This window comes from Pocillopora damicornis, chromosome 13 (genome assembly GCF_964200805.1).
Source record: "Pocillopora damicornis chromosome 13, jaPocDami1.2, whole genome shotgun sequence".
Taxonomy (NCBI): domain Eukaryota; kingdom Metazoa; phylum Cnidaria; class Anthozoa; order Scleractinia; family Pocilloporidae; genus Pocillopora; species Pocillopora damicornis.
Window position 1 is genome coordinate 18,030,743 of NC_142682.1, and position 20,448 is coordinate 18,051,190.

Here is a 20,448-nt window from a genome sequence, read left to right on the forward strand (position 1 = left end):
GACGAAATCTGTCTAAAAACTCCAAAATACGGCAGAAATGTACGATTTTTGCAAAATTTTTCGCTAAAGTTGACAAAAACACTAAATTCGACTGAAAAACACGTTTGTTTTTTTTTGCAAAAATAAGCTTATTTCAGTTTTAAAAACGCTGCAAAAAATGTTCTCAGCAAAATAGTTTAAGAGTCTGTGGGAAAACACAAAAACCAAGCTTAAACCAAGTGTAAATTGATAAAAAGGCCCGAATTGCGCATTTTGGCAGTTATTTTGGCAAAAAATGGTATATTTTGATTTCAAGCAAACTTTCAAGTAGTTGTTAAAGTTTAGAGCCAAACACAATACCAAAAAAAAATTGGATGTTTTCAGAAAAAATTGTGACCCTCAGCCTAATCATAATCCCACCCTACCCAAGCCCTAACTCTAGCTGCGAGCTATCCTAACCCTAACCCTAACCCCGGGTTAGGGTTAGGGCTCGGGTTAAGAACGGAACTTTTCACTCCAGTCAAAATGATGCAACTGGTTAACATGGTCCAACCAGCCAAAACAAGATAAAATGGTTTAAACGGTGAAAAGGTTTTAAATACGTGACATGGTCCAATCGAAAGAAACGATCTCACTTAGTAAAATGGTGCGACTGGTTAACATGATCCAACTTGATAAAATGATGCCAATATCTAAAATGGACAAACTGGTTTAAATAATCCAACCAGTTGAAATGGTCTAACTGGATAATGCATGTGTAACCAGTGAAATTGGTTCAAATAATTCAGGTAAGGATGGTAAAATTAGTTAAAAAGATCCAGCATATTACAGTGGTTCAACTGGTAAAAATAATCATCCAACTACTAAAAGTTATTAAACCCCAATCAAAATTAATCCAACCGCTTCAAATAATCTAACTGGTCAAAATTCTTCAGGTGGTTATTTAAGTGAAAAAGGTGACAAAATCTTCTTAAAAATATTTTTGAAGACGCTTACACCCTTACCCTAAACACTAACCCTACCCCCAAACCCTAACCCCAAACCTTCACCCCAGCCCTAACCTCAACCGCAGACCCTCTAACCCTAACACTAAGCCTAAACCCTAACCCTAACCCTAGCCCCACACCATAACCCTAAAACCTAACCCTAAACCCTAAACCCTAACCTATAGCCCTTAACCTACACCTAACCCTAACCCTAACCCTAACCCTAACCCTACCCTAACCCCAACCTTCTCTATCTATCCTGTAAGTGTACCAGTCGGCCTATCGTTTGTTTTTCAGTAAACTTTCAAGTAGTTACTGAAATTTACAAACACAATACCAAAAACCCTGCAATTGAATGCTTGTAGAAAAATATTAACGCCAACCCTAAGCATAGCCTCATCCTAGCCTTAACCCTAATTCTAACACTAAACCCCGCTAACTCTAAGCATAATTTTACCCTAGCCCTAACCCTGATTGTAACACTAAACCCCTCTGACCCGAAGCAACCCAAACTCTAACCCTAACCAGGTAATGGGCTCCTGCCCTAACCCTATCCTCAACCCTGACTTAAACCCTTTACCATAGCTTAGGATTGGTTTGGGGTTTGGGTTAGGTTTAGGATAGCACAGAGTTAGAGTGAGCACAGGACGAAATAGCATGATTCCGTAATTCGGAAAAATGAAACTCTATGTTTCCACATCATTCACTTCTTCCTTGGACCTGTTATGTTTCCGTTATGATTCCTGAACGGAAATATGACGACACGTTTCCGTTGCATTTCTGTCAACGGAATATTATCATCGCCTGTTTCCGTTACGTTTCCTTGTACGGATTCAAACTTTTACCGTCAAGTAAAACATATATTTATAAAGTGCTGTACAGTTCTTACACCACGTTACCATGAAGACGTGATCGTTCGAGGACAACAAAGGCAAATTGACGTGCATTAGGTGTGTACGTTCGTAGGAATCATAAGAAGTCCTAGAAGCTTCGATGTTTTACACTGAGCTATGTGCATGTTAATTTTGGAACTGTTTCGAAACCTTACAAAATTGAATCTTTTAAACTTACTCTGTGCTTAGATTTTTAAGCAGCTGGATCATTTGAGCCAGTTTAGTCACTCAAACCAGCAATAAAATACTAGGCTAACTGGATAGTTTTAGGGTTAGGGTTAGGATTTTCAAGTAGGCACACGCAGTTGTGTGGATATTGTGGTACATGGAGTTTAGTAGAGTGTAGATTTTAGCAGTATTTGCCAGTGTTGACATATTTATAAAATTATGGTTCCAAAGTGCGTGTCACTGTTGAGAACCCAAGAAAATCATGAGAAAGTCGCCGATGGATTAGCCCTAAAAATAAGCCCAACTCTGAGTCAATGCCAAACCACAAGAAAGTTGTGAAACTCGCGCCAATGTAAAAAAAAAAAAAACAACTGAGGTTCGAAGTATGGGTCGCTAACATCCTATGAAAAGCATGGGAAAGTCGAGGAGATTGGTCATGGTACCAACCAATGCCACTTTCCCATGAAAATCAAGAAACCTGTGGTAACTAGCCAACATATGCTAGAATGACAATCTTTAATAAAATTCATATCTAATAAGGATGTGTGAAATGGCCAATATCGCTCTTGGCCGAGATACTGGTTTGCCGTGTTTTGGCAGTTATTTTGGCGAATATGGTTAAAATCAAATCTGTGTAAAAACAGTAAAATCAACGAGTTATTGAGGTTCGTCAACATAGGGAGGGTCCTCTTAGTCTAGAGAAAAACTTCTGCCCACGGCTAAAGGCGTTAAATTAATAAATTGATATATCTGGGCGGCATATCAAACAGCAACACTAAACTTCTCCTTTCTCACAGCTTTTTCCCCTTTAACATCTTTGTTCATTCCATTTTTTTTAAAGTAAAAACTCGTTTTGGAGGCATAAAGGTCCCTAAAGCAACGTTTCAAGATTTTATGGCGATCTTGTGAAAAACATGTAGTTCCAGCTAGTTTAGAGGGTTTTGGCAGCTATTTACACAAAAAGTGGGTAAAATCAGCCCAATTTGTTGTGTTTCTGACGGTTTTTACGCGTTTTTTCCCCAAATTTTACTGAGAACACTGCGTTTTAGCTGGAATAAGTGTTTTCACATGGATTGTATCCCTATTTTGTTAAAGACATCGTGCTTTTGAATGTAAAATAGGCTGATTTTTGCAAAAAAAAAAAAAAAAGTGTTTTTCAGGTCGAATTGAGCGCTTTTGTCAACTTTTGCGTAAAATTTGGCAAAAACTCGTGCGTTCTGCCGGATTTTGGTGTTTTTAGATAGATTTCATTGCAATTTTACGAAATACATGTAGTTTCAGCTAGTTTGCAGCGTTTTGGGCTTGAGACCGGCAAGAGTGATGGTAGACACTCTTAGCAGAGATAATTGTGCTAGCAGATATTAAAATTTCACCTGTAAAGACAATAAATTAATTGAACACAAGAAAAAGGAAACTTGATAAAAAAATTAGAATAATGGCGGGGAGAAAAGAGGGCTGCACTAAAGATTATGTACTTGTGTTCTTGAAGCTGAAAATTAACAAGGTTCCTAACAATTTTTGAAAATCACACAAATCCCAAGCTATATCCAGGGTTTTCTCTTAATAAAATTAACTCTTAAAACAAATTGGGATTTTACCTTGGGCCTTTTTTTTTACTTTTTATGTACATTATTTATGTATAAATAATGCTCCCCTGACCCTCCCCCAAATTTCCAGAACAAATGGAAACTCTTAAGAATGATCAAGCTTTACCTTATTATTTAAAATTTTTACATCTTGAATTATCAAGTTATCACAGAGGATTTCTTGGTACTTTAACCTGTTTAACACCCTAAAAGAAGTGCACATATATACTACACACAATCAGCCCAGTCAAAATGTGCCACAGCTGACAATTTGGCTGCCTGCCACAATATAGCTGCCACTAACTTCACACTTTTCACACTTCCATTCAAGACAAGGTTCAGCCTCTGCTGCCTATTACTATCACCAGCTTGCCTTCCACTCAAAAACATTTTGACTGAGCTCATCCATACATACATACATAAGTGGGAGATTAGGTTACATGAGCGAACCTGCACTATTGAAAGAGATCAATGAATTACAATTCAAAGAAACATTGATAAATAAAATAAATCAATAGAAATGACAAAAATCAAACTAACAGCAGACAGTACTCTTTCAGCCTTCTGGACCTGAGCAGTGCAGTGATCTTCAACTAAGTGCTTAATTTGGACATAAAACCAGAACTTGGTATAGCTAAATATTATTATTTTTCTTTTAATATTCCCACTCCAGCTGATGTGTATTATTTGAATTACAAGTCTTATTAGCATGCAAAATCACCTATGGACAAGGCACACACTTTGGACATAAAACCAGAACTTGGTATAGCTAAATATTATTATTTTTCTTTTAATATTCCCACTCCAGCTGATGTGTATTATTTGAATTACAAGTCTTATTAGCATGCAAAATCACCTACAGACAAGGCACACACTTTGCACCAAAATAGCTTTGCATCAAGTACATTATCTAGTACATCATTACCATCTTCAGGTATTTCTAATTTACTTGTGAAAATCACACAAATCATAAGCTATATACAGCATACAATCAACAGCAAATTATTAGAAAGGAATGCAGTAAATTTTAATAAGAATATTACTAAGTAGTTAAATAACAAATAGCCCAGTAAAATTGTGCCCGTTGCTGGGAATTTGGTTCTCAATAAAATTAGCTAAAATAGCCAATCTTGAGTTTTACTGCTCACTCAAAATGGGCTGGCAGCTTACAATTTGGCCGCCTACAATGAAGTACCTTCCGCTAACTTCACATTTTTCAGACTGCTTTTCAGGAAGAGGTTTGGCCAGCTTTTCTACTACTCAAAAACATTTTGACTGGGCTGTGCAAGTCTTACTAGCATATAAAAAGCACCTTCAGGTAGATTACAGCAAAGCAGACTTTGTACCAAATGCTCTGCATTAAGTACATCATTACCCTCTTCAAGTATTTCTAGTTTACTTGTGAAAATCCCACAAATCACAAGGTATATTACATTATACATTCCAGTTGACAAAGCAATCAAGGGTAATTTTTTCATAATGGATGCAATGATCTTCAGTATCAAGATTATTTGGTACCTAAATAGTAAAATGTTCGAGAGAAGAAATAATCATAAACATTTTTTCTTTCTCATCAGCATCGACTTCCAAAAGTAATGGATAATGACCACCTAAAACAAAGAAGAAATAAATCAAATTTTTGATTTCACAGGGCTTCAATACGAAACAACTATACATATCTTTTATTTCCTACCACTTACAAGTGGCAGGAATGGCTGAAATGGCCTTCACGTGAACACAACAGAATCCTATGCGTGTATAACCATGTAGAACTATTTATTCGGTATCGAAATTACATCCCAAATGTCATGATATTTGACTGAAACTCAGCTTACCCATCTTTCGTTTAGACTTCGAAATTTGCTGCTTTTTACCACCGTTTCAATGTTTTCTTGTTGTTCAAAAGGTGGTAGGGCCATTGCAGACCGTGATTTTTTTTTTTACTTGAGAACCAGATCACAACACCCAAGCCTTTTCACGCTAAATATTAAACTACTGAGATTTCCTTCGCCGCCGTAAGCCGCCATTTTATCTTTCCCTGAATACTAGTTCCCAAGCTTCGAGCCCGAAGGTCTCAGACATGCACTGAAATTATGATATTCGTTATTTCAGGGCCAATTTAGAAATAACGGTAATCGTTATTTTGGTGTCGAGATCATGCTGATCACAACTAAACGCACATTTACCCCTTTCCTCCGCCATCTTGAATGTTGTAAGACAGTGGAACCGAGTCCTTCTCTTTATTTAACAGGTTTAAAGAGGATTGGTAAAGAGTGCCACGAAATTACTATATCCATAAATTTGGTGCCAATTTAGAAATAACGATAATCGTAATTTCGGTCTCGAGATCATGTTGTTACAGAAGGGTCAGCATTAGATTCCATCCACCAAAACCACCTCGGTCGAGAGGGACTGAGACGGAATATTTAATGACTTGCAAAACATAACCGAAGATTCTCGGAAATCCGCAAGTGATGTAGCCGAACATCCGAAGCTGTAAATCCCATGATTCTTGAGGAACAAACAGAAACAGCATAGCGAGAATTTTGAGTCGCGAACCATTGCTTGATGGTAGACATGCAGATAATTTAGGATACGTAAATTCTGTTGATGAGGCGCATAAACTTATTGCGGAATTTGAAACAGGATTGACTACGAAGTTTTCTTTCTTTAAAGCTGTCAAAGGTTTCGGGAACACCGGTGTATATATATATACATATATATTGATATAGCTCTTTGGCATTACAAAGCTTTGCTATCGCTATTGTGCATTCTCACTAGTTTATCTAATTCAAGTCCTCTGGCATGGCTTGGATGATACCACAATTGTGGAATCATTCGGGTTAACTTAATGATTACATCTCCTTCCTCGGACAGAAGTCACAAAATACTGGGGGAAGATGCATGAGATATTTAAGGAGCATAAATTCGTTTTTCACTGGTGTGCCTTTCCTAATTTTGGGAAGGAAAGTGTTCAATTGCCAACACGGCATAGATAAAACAACTGGAGAGAAAAGGAAACGAAAAGATGCAGAAGAAGTACTGTGTATAATAATTTCTTTTTATCCTCAACCTTTGTGTTACTGTCAACTATGGCTTGCTAATTTGAAAGGTCAAATACATGAATGGGTCATATGACATCGATCTCAGAATACTTTTAGGACAAACGTGATAACACTTCAATCTTGGCTAAATTGAAGATGGTTTAGAAGTTAACAATTATAAGAACTTTTCACTAACATATGCTGCTGACAAAGGAGAAAATATATGCAATTCTGCATTTTTTGCTTTCTATCAAGCAATCATATGTTGGCTCCTTATCATGCTATGACACTTCCGTTTTGTCACATTCCAAAAAATAACTTGAGAAATACACTGTCACTCATCTTACACTGTTATATTTACCTATTACAGAAGGCCGAAAACAAAGATTTTGTTTTCAAGAAAATAAGATTTCTTTTCCAAGACACAAGGAAGTTTGACTGCAAAGCACAGATAAAAATGCAATAAATTTTATTTTTTTCAGAGAACAAGGTAGTTATACTCATGTATAAACAGAACAAATCCGGTTTAATAAATCAGATATGAGGCATGACTCCTTTTCTTCCATCCCCACTCAAAACAAGCAAACACACCTATATAGGTTCCAGTCTGGTCTGCAAATGAAAAGGAGGAAGGTGATCACTACTAAATTAAGCATTAGGGTTCTTATTTATAACATATTGATTATTGTATACTGGTATCAAGAAATTAAGGTTGCAAGTGGCAGCCAGCTGAGTTATAGTTTGAGTTTTATCAAGTCCATAACTTTGTTAAATTTAGAGTAACCTTGTCTTGAGAGAAGAAAATTGAGGAGCTGTAATATACTTATCATCAATTAGGGACCACAGAGACTTTTGAAGGAGAGGGTAAGACTTGTGACAAGCTGGCAGACATATAGATAAACTTTACTGCTAAATGGGTTACAATACAAAGTGCTCAGTATTTGGATCAGCTATGGCTCAACTTAAACTTTGCTTTAGCTTCAAGTTTAATCCTTTGTGGTTTCCTTTCTCTGTGTTTATTTTTCAAGTTATATACACAGAAGAACACAAAAATGACAACGAATGCTTTTGAATATTAAGAGGCTGGAATAAGCAAGAAACCAAAACTGAATTTTAAACAGTACAAAGTTAATTTGATCTTCCAATGTTATTTAATTTTAACCATTAATAGAATTTGCTATTTAGATTTATCCCCTCCATTTTTCTGGATATTGTGAGCAAAAACAAACAATTATCACAAAATGCATGGTATACAATGGTTTGATTCACCAATGTGGCAAAGGCCTTTCACTGTCTATCCATAAAAAGGGAAATAGTTTGTAAAATGTAAGACATTCTGCATCTTGAGTGTATACTTATTCATCCATGCAAAATTAAAGGTTACTTTAAATAAATGTGAAAGATTGATAGGATTATCAGACCCCTGATAACAATTACTGATGTGCTGATTTGTTGTACTTAAAGGTTATGATTTTAGTGGAAATAGTGGAAGAAATTTCTGGACCTGGAATTTTGTTGCAAATGTCTGTTTAAGTCAGTTTAAGTCAGTTATAAACTCTCCTGTTTCAAGATTACATGATTACCACACCAGAACCTTTTGTATTCTATATTATGCACCATGTTATGATTATGGTTTCAATAATAAAAGGTGCTGACTCAAGAACTTTGCAAAATATCTCTACATACAAAGAAATAGATTGTGGTTATGTACTCCAAATAGCAGGTCACACCAGTCTTCTGTAAGGAAGTAGCAGAAATTGCTATGGTGGTTTTGGTGGATGGAAAGAAACATCCACCAAAAACCACTTTATTCTATGTGTTAAGAGTTATGATAATCATTATGAACGTTTGGTCGGTCAGCAATTGTGCACCATAAAAAATAATTAGCCAGAGCACTAACTGCTAATTAGTGGTATAAATCTTTTGTCTCCCTGAACATCTAACAGTGGCTATAGATAAAATTAAAAAAATATATTGTTGATGGTTTTGGTCAAAGTTTTGGTGGATGTTCCCTAATGACATCCACCAAAACTACGTAACATCTGGGCACCTTTTAAATACGTGAAATATCTGCATAAAATTAAATTGCGTAAAATGTTTTATGATACTACCATAGAACAATAAATTAATACTTACCATTTCTTGAGTAAAAAGTTTTGACGCAATTTCCCAAACAAATAATACACTTAGGTCATCGGGATAAGTCGGCATGTTGTCGTAGCTTCGTAATTTTAATTTAGTATAACAAGTCATCAAGTCATGAGTTGTCCATCATTCCATCTCAGTCCCTCTCGACCAAGGTGGTTTTGGTGGATGGAATCTAATGCTGACCTTACAGAAGACGCACAGGAATTTGACATGCCGTCTGAATGCTGGTTAACGAGATCGAATTCTTAACTGGTCGAGATAAGATGTACGCGAATGTTTAACAACGAGCTAGAGCTGTTAAGATCCAAGGAAGTCCGAGCGTAGCAGTGAAATAATGAAGAGGCTTTTGTAGATATTGAGACGCTATCACGCGTGAATTGTTGTTAGTTATAATTGTTGATAGTTCTCGCCAAAAATGCCGCTAGAAAGTTTCACCATCGGCAAAGTGATCGGTAAGGGAAGTTATGGAGAGGTCTATTTGGTGAAGCATCGCAAAGATCGAAAGCAGGTAAGTTTTACGAAGACTTGACAAAGTCTAATCGTGAGCTTGATGGTATCGTTACTTTCATACAAGTCAGCTGTTTGTCATTATTGCTTATGAAACTTCTGTTGCCTTTTTTTTTCTTGTAATTTTAGTATGTTATGAAGAAGGTCGACCTTTCTAAAGCCTCTGAAAGGGAAAGGAAAGCGGCTGAACAAGAGGTGAAATAATTGTCTACACAACTTAACTTCCTTATATTCGTCCAGTCAACAAGACTTCATAGCTTTGTTAATCAGCTTCCAACCAAGAAAAAATGGCTTATCTTGTCGTAAGATTCACTTTACCCGCAAGTCTCCTCACAATATCAATATGTTTCCAAGCAGAAAGGTGCGGAGAAGAAAGGCACACATACCCTTGGCTATAAAATTATAATTTGGTCAAAATTCCCTTAAGTGTAATAATAGGAATTGTTCAAGAGACAGTTCTGTGAAATGTTATCAAGGCATTAAGAGCATGATCAAATGTTTGCTTGAATATAAAGGAGAACTGAACTTCAAGGAACACTGAAAAGTGTGTAAATGTGATATATAAGAACATTTTTAAGAGTATACAATTACTAAAACCTATACTTATAGTTATTGTAATAACTTAATTAACATTGATATACTGGGATACTATATACTTTCTGGGAGAGTCATGGGGGAGATTGAGTAGGTGAAAATTCTTAGTTTTATACTACTTTCCAGGCAAAATTGTTATCTCAGTTGCGGCATCCCAACATTGTTTCTTACCGGGAATCGTTTCAAGATGAATCAGGATTTCTCTATATCATAATGAACTTCTGTGAGGGAGGTGATCTGTATACAAAGCTGAAAGCACAGTCTAAAGAAGGAAAAGTACTTGAAGAGACACAAGTTGTAGAGTGGTTTGTCCAAATAGCCATGGCATTGCAGGTACATAAGATTTATGATTAATTTTTTAATTATAATGATAGAATACAATCCTGACTGACCCTTAATTTCTTTAACTCCCAAGATCTCATTAGTAATTCTCCTTACTATCTACCATACAATTCTTGTGGTGTTAGTTTGGAGAATTTGGTATTGGATCAACTAATAATCTCCTAATTGATATTCTTCTTTTTTCTCATTACTTGTCTGCTTGATATTGTATTGATATTGAAAGGAGAAATTCTGTCGTGGTGACTCATGGGAGTTAAAGGGTTAAGGATAATACTGCTTTAAGTGCAAGTTCCTAACATACCGTGATATCTATCGAGAGCATAAACACCAGTAATGTCCTATCAACAGTAGCAGTTCTTAGTACAAATAGAAAAATGGAATACACTTGCTAAAAATTAGAACTGTAAACTTGTTGTGTAGGATGTTCAGCCAAAGCCAAAAAAGGTTAGCACTCAATAGGTTAGCTCTAGAAACTGATATGATAGCATTATCAACTAAGTTGAACCAAATTATTGTGTATTACCCTACCCCCCTCCCATCTCACTCAACAGCCACAGCATTACCATTTCTGTAGAAACTTACCCCCTTGTGAGCAAGTGACAGTTATGGATATGAGTACCCTGTGGCCCTCTGTAAGATAACTTAACAGATATCAAACTGTACAATTACATTATAATTGTGTGCTCCTGAAAAAATTACATTTACATGTAGGTTAGAGATTATATGAAGAACATACACCAGATGCATTACATGTAGCTGCAGATTAAAGTAACAACTATGTAGTCTTTTGTTCAACATGAATGCTGTAGTGCTTTAGTATAGTGCTACAAATTTACCATAAGCAACTTTAAAGCAGTGAGTAGATATATGATACACATCTTTTTTGTGTGTTTGCAGTATATGCATGAGAGGAATGTTCTTCACAGAGATCTAAAAACCCAAAACATTTTTTTGACAAAGAGCAAGATAATCAAAGTGAGTCACAGTGGAATTTTAACTCAATTCTGATATGCATTTGACCCAGGCATATGCTATTAAATAATGTTATTGCTGTATGTTCACCCACATTTTATTGTTATGTTTATATGGTAGGTTGGTGATCTTGGTATAGCAAGAGTTTTGGAAACATCCTATGATATGGCAACCACAATGATTGGAACGCCATACTATATGTCTCCAGAGCTATTTTCTAACAAGCCTTATAACCATAAGGTAAGAAAAACCTTTGAGTTTCATAGTCTGATCATGTGTATGGGATCTCAGGTTCTAAAAAAAAAGGACTGTTGTCAGTTTGGTAGTGGCTGATGTTATAACCATTAGTGGAGATTTGTTTTTCAGTCTGGTTTGTGGATACTTTTTTCACTGTTTTGCATGAATCAGAGTTACAGTAACACGTCCAACTTAGAAAGATCTCCAGCATAACATGGCTCTGATGTTCATCTCCACACAGATTTGTAAAATGACAGTCGCTGTCACAGACAACAGTTCTATTAAAATCAACCTTTACTTGGACAATCACAATGTCCAGGGGGCTTTTATTTTTACTTGCAGCACAATGATATTCTTGGTTGTTAATAAACACTGTCAATCGTTACTCTGGTTTTCAGTGATTCTTGTGGCATTGGCAACATTAATAATTGTTGATATTGATTTTTGATTGATGTTCTCTCTACTTTTTAGTCCGACGTTTGGGCTTTAGGCTGTTGCTTGTATGAGATGTGCACATTGCGACATGCATTCAATGCAAAGGATATGAGTTCTTTAGTTTACAAGATACTTAAAGGAAAGGTATGAGCACAAAAAGGAATTGTTTTTGTGAAGTATTTTTATCTACATTTTGCTCTGCAAATAGAAATAGGATAAGAAAGATGTTGAATATCAAGCTCAGTTGTCAAGCAAAATAAGAAAATTTTGGGTAATCTTGGTCCTATCAACTGACTTAATAATGCAAATTGGCCACCATAAAGAGTTTCAAAGCTGACATTTTGAGCAATAGCCCCATTTGTCAGAACAATTGATGAAGGGCTGATGCTTGAAATGTCAGCTGTGAAACTCTATATGGTGGCCAGTTTACGTTATCCATCCAGGTGATGAAAGCAAAATTATCTTGGTATACTGCCCCACTGAGGCACCACCACAGTTTACTTAGAAACTTACCTCCTTTAAGGTATTTTTTTGTTTCACACCAGTGCTGGACAGGGAAAAAATCTTCATTCTTCCACAGTTTTGCTTTGCTGTTGGTGCAGCACTAATGACCTTGCTCACCTAGTAAGGCGTGGTAGATTTTTAAAAAGTGTCTTTCTGCTGTGGCTATTGATTCAAAGGTTACTTAAACAGCAATGCACACCCCAGACATTACATCGTACAATATGTGTGTTTGTAACATGTTAAGTTCACCAATACCCACAGTGTATTTCACCAAAATTGTATGTTATGATCAAATGAGAATGTAATGCTCTGCTTCTTGAGTTTGGTAACACTCTAAGGATCTAATAAAGTACCAATTCTCTGTACTGTCTGGTATACCTTTTTCATAATATTAGCTTTGAGAACTTGGAGTTTAATCAAACAATGGCCTCTCTCTGACCTTCCTTTTTCATTACCTCTCTGCTTTAACCCTTTAGCTCCCATGAGTGACCAAGACAGAATTTCTCCATACAATATCAACACAATATCAACCAGATAAGTGATGAGAATTAAAAAAAATATCATTTTGGAGATAATTAGTTGATCCAATACTCAATTCTCTGAGCTAACATCATAAGAATTGTATGATTGACAGTTAGGAGAATTAAAAATTTGGTCTGGGAGTTCAATGGTTGAGATGTCAGTATTGTTGTGGTGAAGAGAAATTCCTTGTTGGCCTCTTCAGGGAGTGAAAGGGTTAACAGTGACCACGGAAAAGTCTGCCTCGCTTGTTGAGTAGTCATTTTTTTTTCCAATCATAACAGATTCCACCTCTGCCATCAAATTACAGTACTGATCTGTGTGGGATTGTGCAGAGTATGTTGGAATTAGAACCCGAGAAGAGACCCAGTGCCTCACGCCTTTTACGTCACACGTACATCAAGAAACAGATTGCTCTTTTCCTTGAGGGAACAAAAAATAGGTTGGTTAAAATCATTAGTAACTTGAGCTTTTCTTCTGGAAAGTTACCTTTAATTTAGGAAGATGTCCTGCCTGGCAACGTCAAACGTGGGCAATAAATGATTGCTACTTGTGCTTTTATTGTGGAATTTTAATTCGCAGCGTTGACTCTCTCAGATTCATTAAAACACAAATGGTAGCTCCTAAAAGTTGAGAACCTACCCTTTCCCGCGGAAGGGGAGCTTGGATACCTACACCTGTATTTACCAAGTTATTTCTGATCTAAATGCAAACTACAAATGTTTGCTTACATAATTTGTTCATCTTTCCCTCTTGCAGACAAAAGCAGAAAATAGTTTCAAAGGAAGAACGAACCGCTAGTGCTAAATCAAAATCATCTTCATCAGAACCGCCCAAATTAGATTCTGGATACGTAGGACCTGTACTTGAAGCTTCTATCGCGACAGTTTCTGCTGTAGATTGTGTTTTAGTCGACGAGAAGTCAGAAAAACAATCACCAAAGCCTTCATCGAGAAATGACCATGGTAGATCTTCGGTAGATTCCACAAGTTCGTCGAATAGCTCTTCTGAAAAAGGAAGAACGGAGGTGGATGTTAAGAAAACTGAGCAGAAAAATGTTGTGGATTTAAAACAAAAAGAACTGATAAGGAAACAAATGGGCGAGAGGAAGAAGTCGGCTGGTAGTGAGAGGACAAGTAATAAACAGTCAGTGAAGGAGAGAGGTGGTGAAGGAAAAGATGTTCATGTCAGGAGATCTTCGGAGGATGTAAAGAAAGCAGCAGGTTTGGAGGAGAAGAGAGGTAAACCTAGTCCTGCCAAATCAAGAACGCCCAAAGCGGAGGTGAGACTTGATGTACCTTTGTACCGATGATCACGACGATCAGGCTTGAAATATCAACTATTGAAAAGCCATTGTGGTTGTTTTTCTTCCGTTACTAACTTCTATTTCATGTTCAAGTTAGTGTTTCATTAGCCCGCACCACATTTTCTTCAGAAAGTTATAACTGTGAACTACTCGTTGAGCTGTTGGGAAAAAAGCGGAAAGCAAATCACACATGCATCAATGTAGTCATTTGAAACTCGTATATGGCGTGCGAAACAGATGTTACTCTTTATGCTTTTCTGGCGAGTGGAGTAAATATCGAAGCACGTCTGAAAAACGCCAAAGAATAACACTTGTCCTACAGGGCAACTTGTGGAAGGCTTTGCTTATCAACTCGTTCTCTGTACTTCATCTAGCAGAGTTTGCGTCTGAAGATCTTTTTAGGAGCTCAGGCTTTTTGTGATCACTATTTGATTTTGTTAAGAATGATACATACTAAGTTGTCCTTTCCATTAAGTTAAACATATCAAATTATTTTATTCCAACTTCAGCGACCCTTGCCCCAGCCCCCCAAAGGAGGACCTCCTGGGGGAGATTTACCCGCGTCAAGAAGTCCCAGAGCGAGGCGAAGATACAAAGTAACGTCCAGTTCACACGCGGCCAGATCCCAATACGCCGAGGAAGAGGAGGAAGAAGAGGAAGATGATAAGAGTAACGCGGATTCCGAATCAAGGTGCAATATCAAAACAAAGATTCTCTCAACTACAGATAACTCGTGCTTTTATCCTGAGATCTGAGAATCTACTTGTGGATTAAGTATCTAGAGAGGTTAATGTATCTTCTATACTCATTCACTAAATATCATAAAGTGCAGTGTCTTGTTGAAGTAATGAGAAGTGTGAACTGATCACGTCTGATTCTCTTTTCCTAATTTTTTTTAGTGCCAAGTATGTCAGTGAAAGCACACCTTCGGTGAGTATAGCACGGTGTTATCTCTTGGTGCAGCCCATCTTGAAATCTATGTCAAAGCCACGAGAAGCCTTTCTCGCAGCCAGAGTAGGGAGGCCAGTTAGAGAGTTAGAGAAGTCCAAGCCTTCCTTCCCTACGGACGCGTGGTTTCTTGGCTGCAACATCCTTTGCCATTTTTACACAGACCATCGAAGAATTGCGACGCGATACTCACTTGAATTATTTGAAAGAGTGAAGATTTCGGTGGAGAATTTTATGCGAAAAGGGGTTAGAACAACAAGGAGAAACTTGTCAAAGAGACCTTGCGCTCTTTAGGTTCCATCAATGACTCAAAACGCTGTCCTCAAGTATGCATTTATGTGATAAATAGCCAAACCTTTATGTATGGTCATTATTGTGTTGACTTGATTTACAGAGTGGCTTATCGGCCCGTGAAAGACGACGGCTTAAACAGAAACAAAAAGGTGACAAAAACGTACCTACCCCACCCTCAGCACCTGTACTTCCCTCACCTAGTGAAGTGATCGCCGCCAAGGTCAAACGTTCTCAAGAGAGCAGTCCAGGAGGTAAGTTGTGGTGCACTAGAAAACTTTGTACTGGTCTTGTCATGGTCGACGTTTGCAATCCGAGCCTAGATCCTCCATTCCAGGGTTCTTTTTTATTTAAGAGTAGGTAACCGCTTGTTGTATTTGTCACAGAAATATTTACCCAAATAGTTTTCCAGTGAGTGTTGCCTATTTCGGAATTTGAAAACCCGTTGCATTCATTTTAAATCTCTGGCTCACCGTCTGCTAACCTTCGTTGTGAAGTTACCAGTTAGCTGTTGTCGCTTTGAAAACGCCTCATGTTTTAAAGAAATCCAGCTTGTTTTGATCTACTCGTCCTTCTTTATCCCTCTTGATAACGTAATCTGGCATACTTCCCTTTTTTTCACGGCTGACCGAGCCTCCCATCTAATTTTCTAACCTTTCTTTATGTCATTTTCCAGCCACTCCCAGGCAGGGGTCAGCGGGCGGCGATCCTAGACGTCAGCTGAGTTCGGAGGGATTTGATATCCCAGATGGAGCCAGGCCTGTCGTGCGACAAGGATCCGGCAATGTTTCAAATACGGTGGGTTAATGAATGAATTATAACAAAATGCGTGTTTTCTTCAAGCCTCACAGAATTTTATCATTTAGGCCAGTAAATAAGCAGGCCTGAGAGAGATCATGTTATGTTTACAAAAGGAAATCTTGCCGCCGAGAGTTGACGAGATTGGATGATACTGCATTGTACTTTACATCAGTACAAAGAGCAAGGATTTTTTTTACGCTGCTATATGCATGTTTCGTGCGTTTAATTCTTAAGAGGAAAGAAAGTTCCGTTGCATGCGAACAGTCTCAATGTTTGAGTCTTTTCAGCGAGCCCTGGCTGTGTTCGCTTGTCTATTCAATGCTTTCGAAGAAGACGTAATCAAATCAGCATCCGTGCAATGGAGTTGAGGAATGCGACGGATAAGGAAGTGGTCGAGAGGGTAGAGGGTTCCCCTCTCTCTATTTCTTTGACGCTCGTGACAAATTTGAGACCAGATCGTTCTTACAGCTTCTTGGCTAGTATTCAATTGCTCACAATATGTAGAGGAAAAAAATGTTAAATTTGCAAGTTTCATCCTTGTGTCCAGGAATCAGTTGAACAGGACAGCGACTCGGACTCAGAGCTGGAGGAGATTAATATGGATGAACCTTCTGCCTCTGCGCAGAGGTAAGTAACATTTAATCCATAAGCGCTTTGAAAATGTTCCAGCCATCTCTTGAATGTTCAGAGTAATTTTTGGCGTCGCAAAACTGACACAAAAACAGCACTGAAAAATTGAAAGAAAGGAAAAAGGGCCCCAGTGGGACAATGAGAACTGAAAGGGCATGCAAACTGAGGGACGTGAAGACGCATGGGATCTCGTCACGACCGGTCTTTGTTTAGCATAAGATTGGTTCAGACGATGGCAAACTTTTGTGCAAACTTATAGCAGAGAGAATCAAAGAAAACCAAATCAATCCGGAACTAATGTGAAAACTCATCAGAAAATTAAACCAAATAATTTAACAGAGGCCTTACATGAACCACAGACACCCAACAAATCCTTTATTTGCTGTGACGAAGGGCTAACGGTCGAAAAATCAACTTCAGCTTCAAAAACTCTTTACGGTGGCGAATGTACTTTATTAACTCAGTTGATCAAACGAAATTATCTTGTGATACCCCACCGACGCAGCAACACAGTTTCCTCAGAAAGTGACCCCATATGTGAAATACTTTGTAGGAATCCGCGCAGGCAAAGTGACGTCACGTCTCTGATCACTGCACTGGACACCACATTGAAAATGTCAAATGCCGGCGCTGATAGAGATTCCCCGGATGTGGATGCTGTGCTTGAAACACCAGAGGAGGAAGAACCCCTGGATGTACCCTTTGGTAAGAAAGAAACTTCTCTCTACTTTCTAAGTTAGTCCGTTTAAAGTGCCGTTGCGAGGAAACTTAAAAGAGTTTATTATATAGATACTGATGAAATACCAGGATTTTTCCTTTAACTAAAAAATCATATATTCATCACGCGCAGTGAAGATACAATTTTTATCTTTCACGTTTTAGGATATTGGCGTCGCCATGGTAACTAACATTAGCCAATTACAAGAGAGCTTCCCGCTCAGGCGCGCGGCCGGTTCTTTTGAAATTTCATTTGTATAAATAAAATAAACAGAACATTACATGGCCGCACTCGAAGATAAAATTCGTATCCCCGCGCAGCCATGTAATATCCTCTATATAAGCAAATCAGTTTTTTCTTTACTTTTAATACTAAAATAAAAACCCTCTTCAAACTCTGAAGGGGGCTTTTCTTACGTAAGTTGACAACATATTGCATGGCTGATCTTACCATTTTCTCTCTTGTCCTTGATAAAATTCCATTCTGAAGTTTTTCTCTGCCGCCCAGCACGCGCAAGTTTTATTAAAAGATGTTTTCATGTCGGCGGCAACATCACCTTAAGACAGAGCCACTTACTGTACTCTAGCACAAAGAGGGTCCTTTTCTGACCAACCTCGTGATTTTGGGCTACTCTACAGTGTTTGTATGGATTAAGTTACAGTTTTTTAAAGGATCTTACCTATATTTGACTCGACGACTTGGCTGTATTGGAAAAAATTGGTTATGAATCGATCCATCATGGAAGGACCACACCGTGAGCCAAAAAAATTATTTAAGTGTTACTTATCCAGTCAGCTTAGGAATAATCAATAACTTTTTTCCCTTTTTAGGAGGATCGCCCACAGCATCCGGGAGATTACGAGACCGAATAGAGCGATTAAGAAGGTAGCCAATTTTTTTGCTAAAAAGAGTCCAATGCGAAGCTCTAGATCGGTGACAATCGTTAAGGATAGGGGATCAACGTCACTGTCTGAGCAACTACGCACCTACCCCTCCCCTAACCCAGCGATAGTCAACTAATAACATGTTCGGGTTAATGTTGGGTTAGGGAAGGGGCTGGTTGCTCGAGAATGGCTTTGCTCCAGAGTAGGTAATGTATGAGACCATGCAAGAAGGAAAGAAAAGAGGAAAATTAAAGTGGGTCTTTTTGTGAGGTTCGTACATTTTGTTAGCGATGCGCGTTTACATAAAGGGTGTGCCCGAGAAAGAGCCATTGTGATCGAACATACTCATTCCTTTTTTTTTTTTTATAGGGAATGTTTACGCGGAATCGGCGAAGACCTGCTTACAGAAGCGTATAATATTATTAACACCCAGGAAGAAGACTATGTTGAGGTAAGCTTTACTTCCTGTCATTTTGTTCATTGTTTGTATCATGCATGTTACGTGTTTCAACTTGTGTCATGTAACCCGTCGATGGCGATATTCAAAGTAAGCTTGATTGAACTTAGGTACCTTTGCATATGTTAAATTTTTTCGTTTTGTTTTTTTACCCATTTTTTCATCTGTTCGTTTGTTTTTTAGTTTGTGTGTTTCCTCGTTGATACCATCGATCGCTCGCTTGTTCGACCCATTGACAGTTTTACGTAACTATTCGTTTCAGTTCTTAGCGTGTGTGTACTTTTGTTTTTCCTCTTCAGGAGGCCCTGGTTCGTCTGATGGGAAGAGAAAATTTTGAGAAATATGGTGGAACAGTTTGGCAGCTAAAGTTCCTTGAAGAATATAAAATGCACTAAGCCGACTTAAAGGTCCTTAAAAGAACATTAAACTCCTGTAGATATCTCGATTATTGCTGTTTTTCCATATCGCTGTCTAGCAGCGTAATATGAAGAGCGTAGCTTGTTCCAGCTCTTGGTTGAAGCGAGCGTTGAGCGGTAGTTGATTTTTCAAAGAGAGGCCCGCTTTTTCGCCTGATTTTGTTGACCGAGGGCTATGAATATCATTGCTCTTTCAACAGAGCGCGGGTACGAGGAGATTTCGCCAACAGTCAATACTAAAAGTCATGTTCATACTGAAGTTAATTGATCCTAATTGAATACGAATTAAGAGAGAGCAGAAATAAATATGTATCATTTCACAGATCTCTCTGTCGCGATATCGCCTGTCTTTTGAGTGGCTTTCAAATCGTAATTCTTTGAATGTGTGAAGTGGATTGGATTGGTACGTCACTTCCGGAAATTTCCTTCCATGGCTCACGAAGGCTTTTACTTGACTTGAAAATCAATTGATTAAGTAAGATCATAACCTTAGCTATTTTACAATTGTTAGGAAATGTATTATAGAACTTTACACCTGTCATTCCCGATATAATGGAGGTCGCTTAGACTTTCATCAGCCTCCTTCCATCAGAAAAAAGCGATGAGTTCTCGGTGGAACCAGAGGTTTCGGTTACGTACGAAGCCATTTCGATAGAGGCAAACTTTTTCGAGTGAATATTCATATCATTGTGCAAGAGGCAAAGTTTAATTCACTCAAATTAAATTGTTTATTTATCATCTTGGTTTAGGAAACAAATAGGGATCAATCGAACGAAGAGCTGATTGAAAATAATTTTTCCTTAGTTTCTGAGAGGATCATAGTTATTTATGTTTTTGTTTTGGATTTTTTCGGTGGATCTTTCCGCCGAGAGAGCCGTCATGCGTTTTCACAACCTTCATCACGCTTGAATAATTGACCTCTATGTTTTGGGTGTAGTTTGATAACTGTAACAGAGGGCGATATCGTCATTTGAACAAATAATGGCTTAGTTCAAAGCGGATATAGAAAGTTACAAGTGTTCTGCACGGGCATTGAAGCTTATTGTCATTAGAGATCAACGTCATACACGCGATTATTAATAA

The 20,448-nt window shown here is 37.8% G+C and overlaps 1 protein-coding gene and 2 long non-coding RNA genes across 3 annotated transcripts; 1 reads left to right on the forward strand and 2 right to left on the reverse strand.

The window, feature by feature from the left end:
* Nucleotides 1-3,718: 3,718 nt before the first annotated feature.
* LOC149035787 (uncharacterized) lies at nt 3,719-5,832 on the reverse strand. The gene is made up of 2 exons (XR_016182234.1): nt 5,448-5,832; nt 3,719-5,222 (listed from the first exon to the last, which is right to left on the reverse strand). It is a non-coding gene; the product is annotated as an uncharacterized LOC149035787 (long non-coding RNA).
* A 1,276-nt stretch (nt 5,833-7,108) lies between these two features.
* On the reverse strand, nt 7,109-8,988 carry LOC149035788 (uncharacterized). The gene is made up of 2 exons (XR_016182235.1): nt 8,793-8,988; nt 7,109-7,268 (listed from the first exon to the last, which is right to left on the reverse strand). It is a non-coding gene; the product is annotated as an uncharacterized LOC149035788 (long non-coding RNA).
* LOC113674396 (uncharacterized) lies at nt 8,981-19,689 on the forward strand. The gene is made up of 17 exons (XM_027190876.2): nt 8,981-9,312; nt 9,441-9,506; nt 10,032-10,238; nt 11,145-11,222; nt 11,340-11,459; nt 11,928-12,035; nt 13,199-13,356; nt 13,674-14,196; nt 14,730-14,911; nt 15,120-15,150; nt 15,563-15,713; nt 16,136-16,257; nt 16,808-16,887; nt 17,444-17,595; nt 18,439-18,493; nt 18,862-18,943; nt 19,249-19,689. The coding sequence occupies exons 1-17, from the start codon at nt 9,220-9,222 to the stop codon at nt 19,342-19,344; spliced, it is 2,304 nt and encodes a 767-aa protein (XP_027046677.2). The 5' UTR covers nt 8,981-9,219; the 3' UTR covers nt 19,345-19,689.
* Nucleotides 19,690-20,448: the final 759 nt, after the last annotated feature.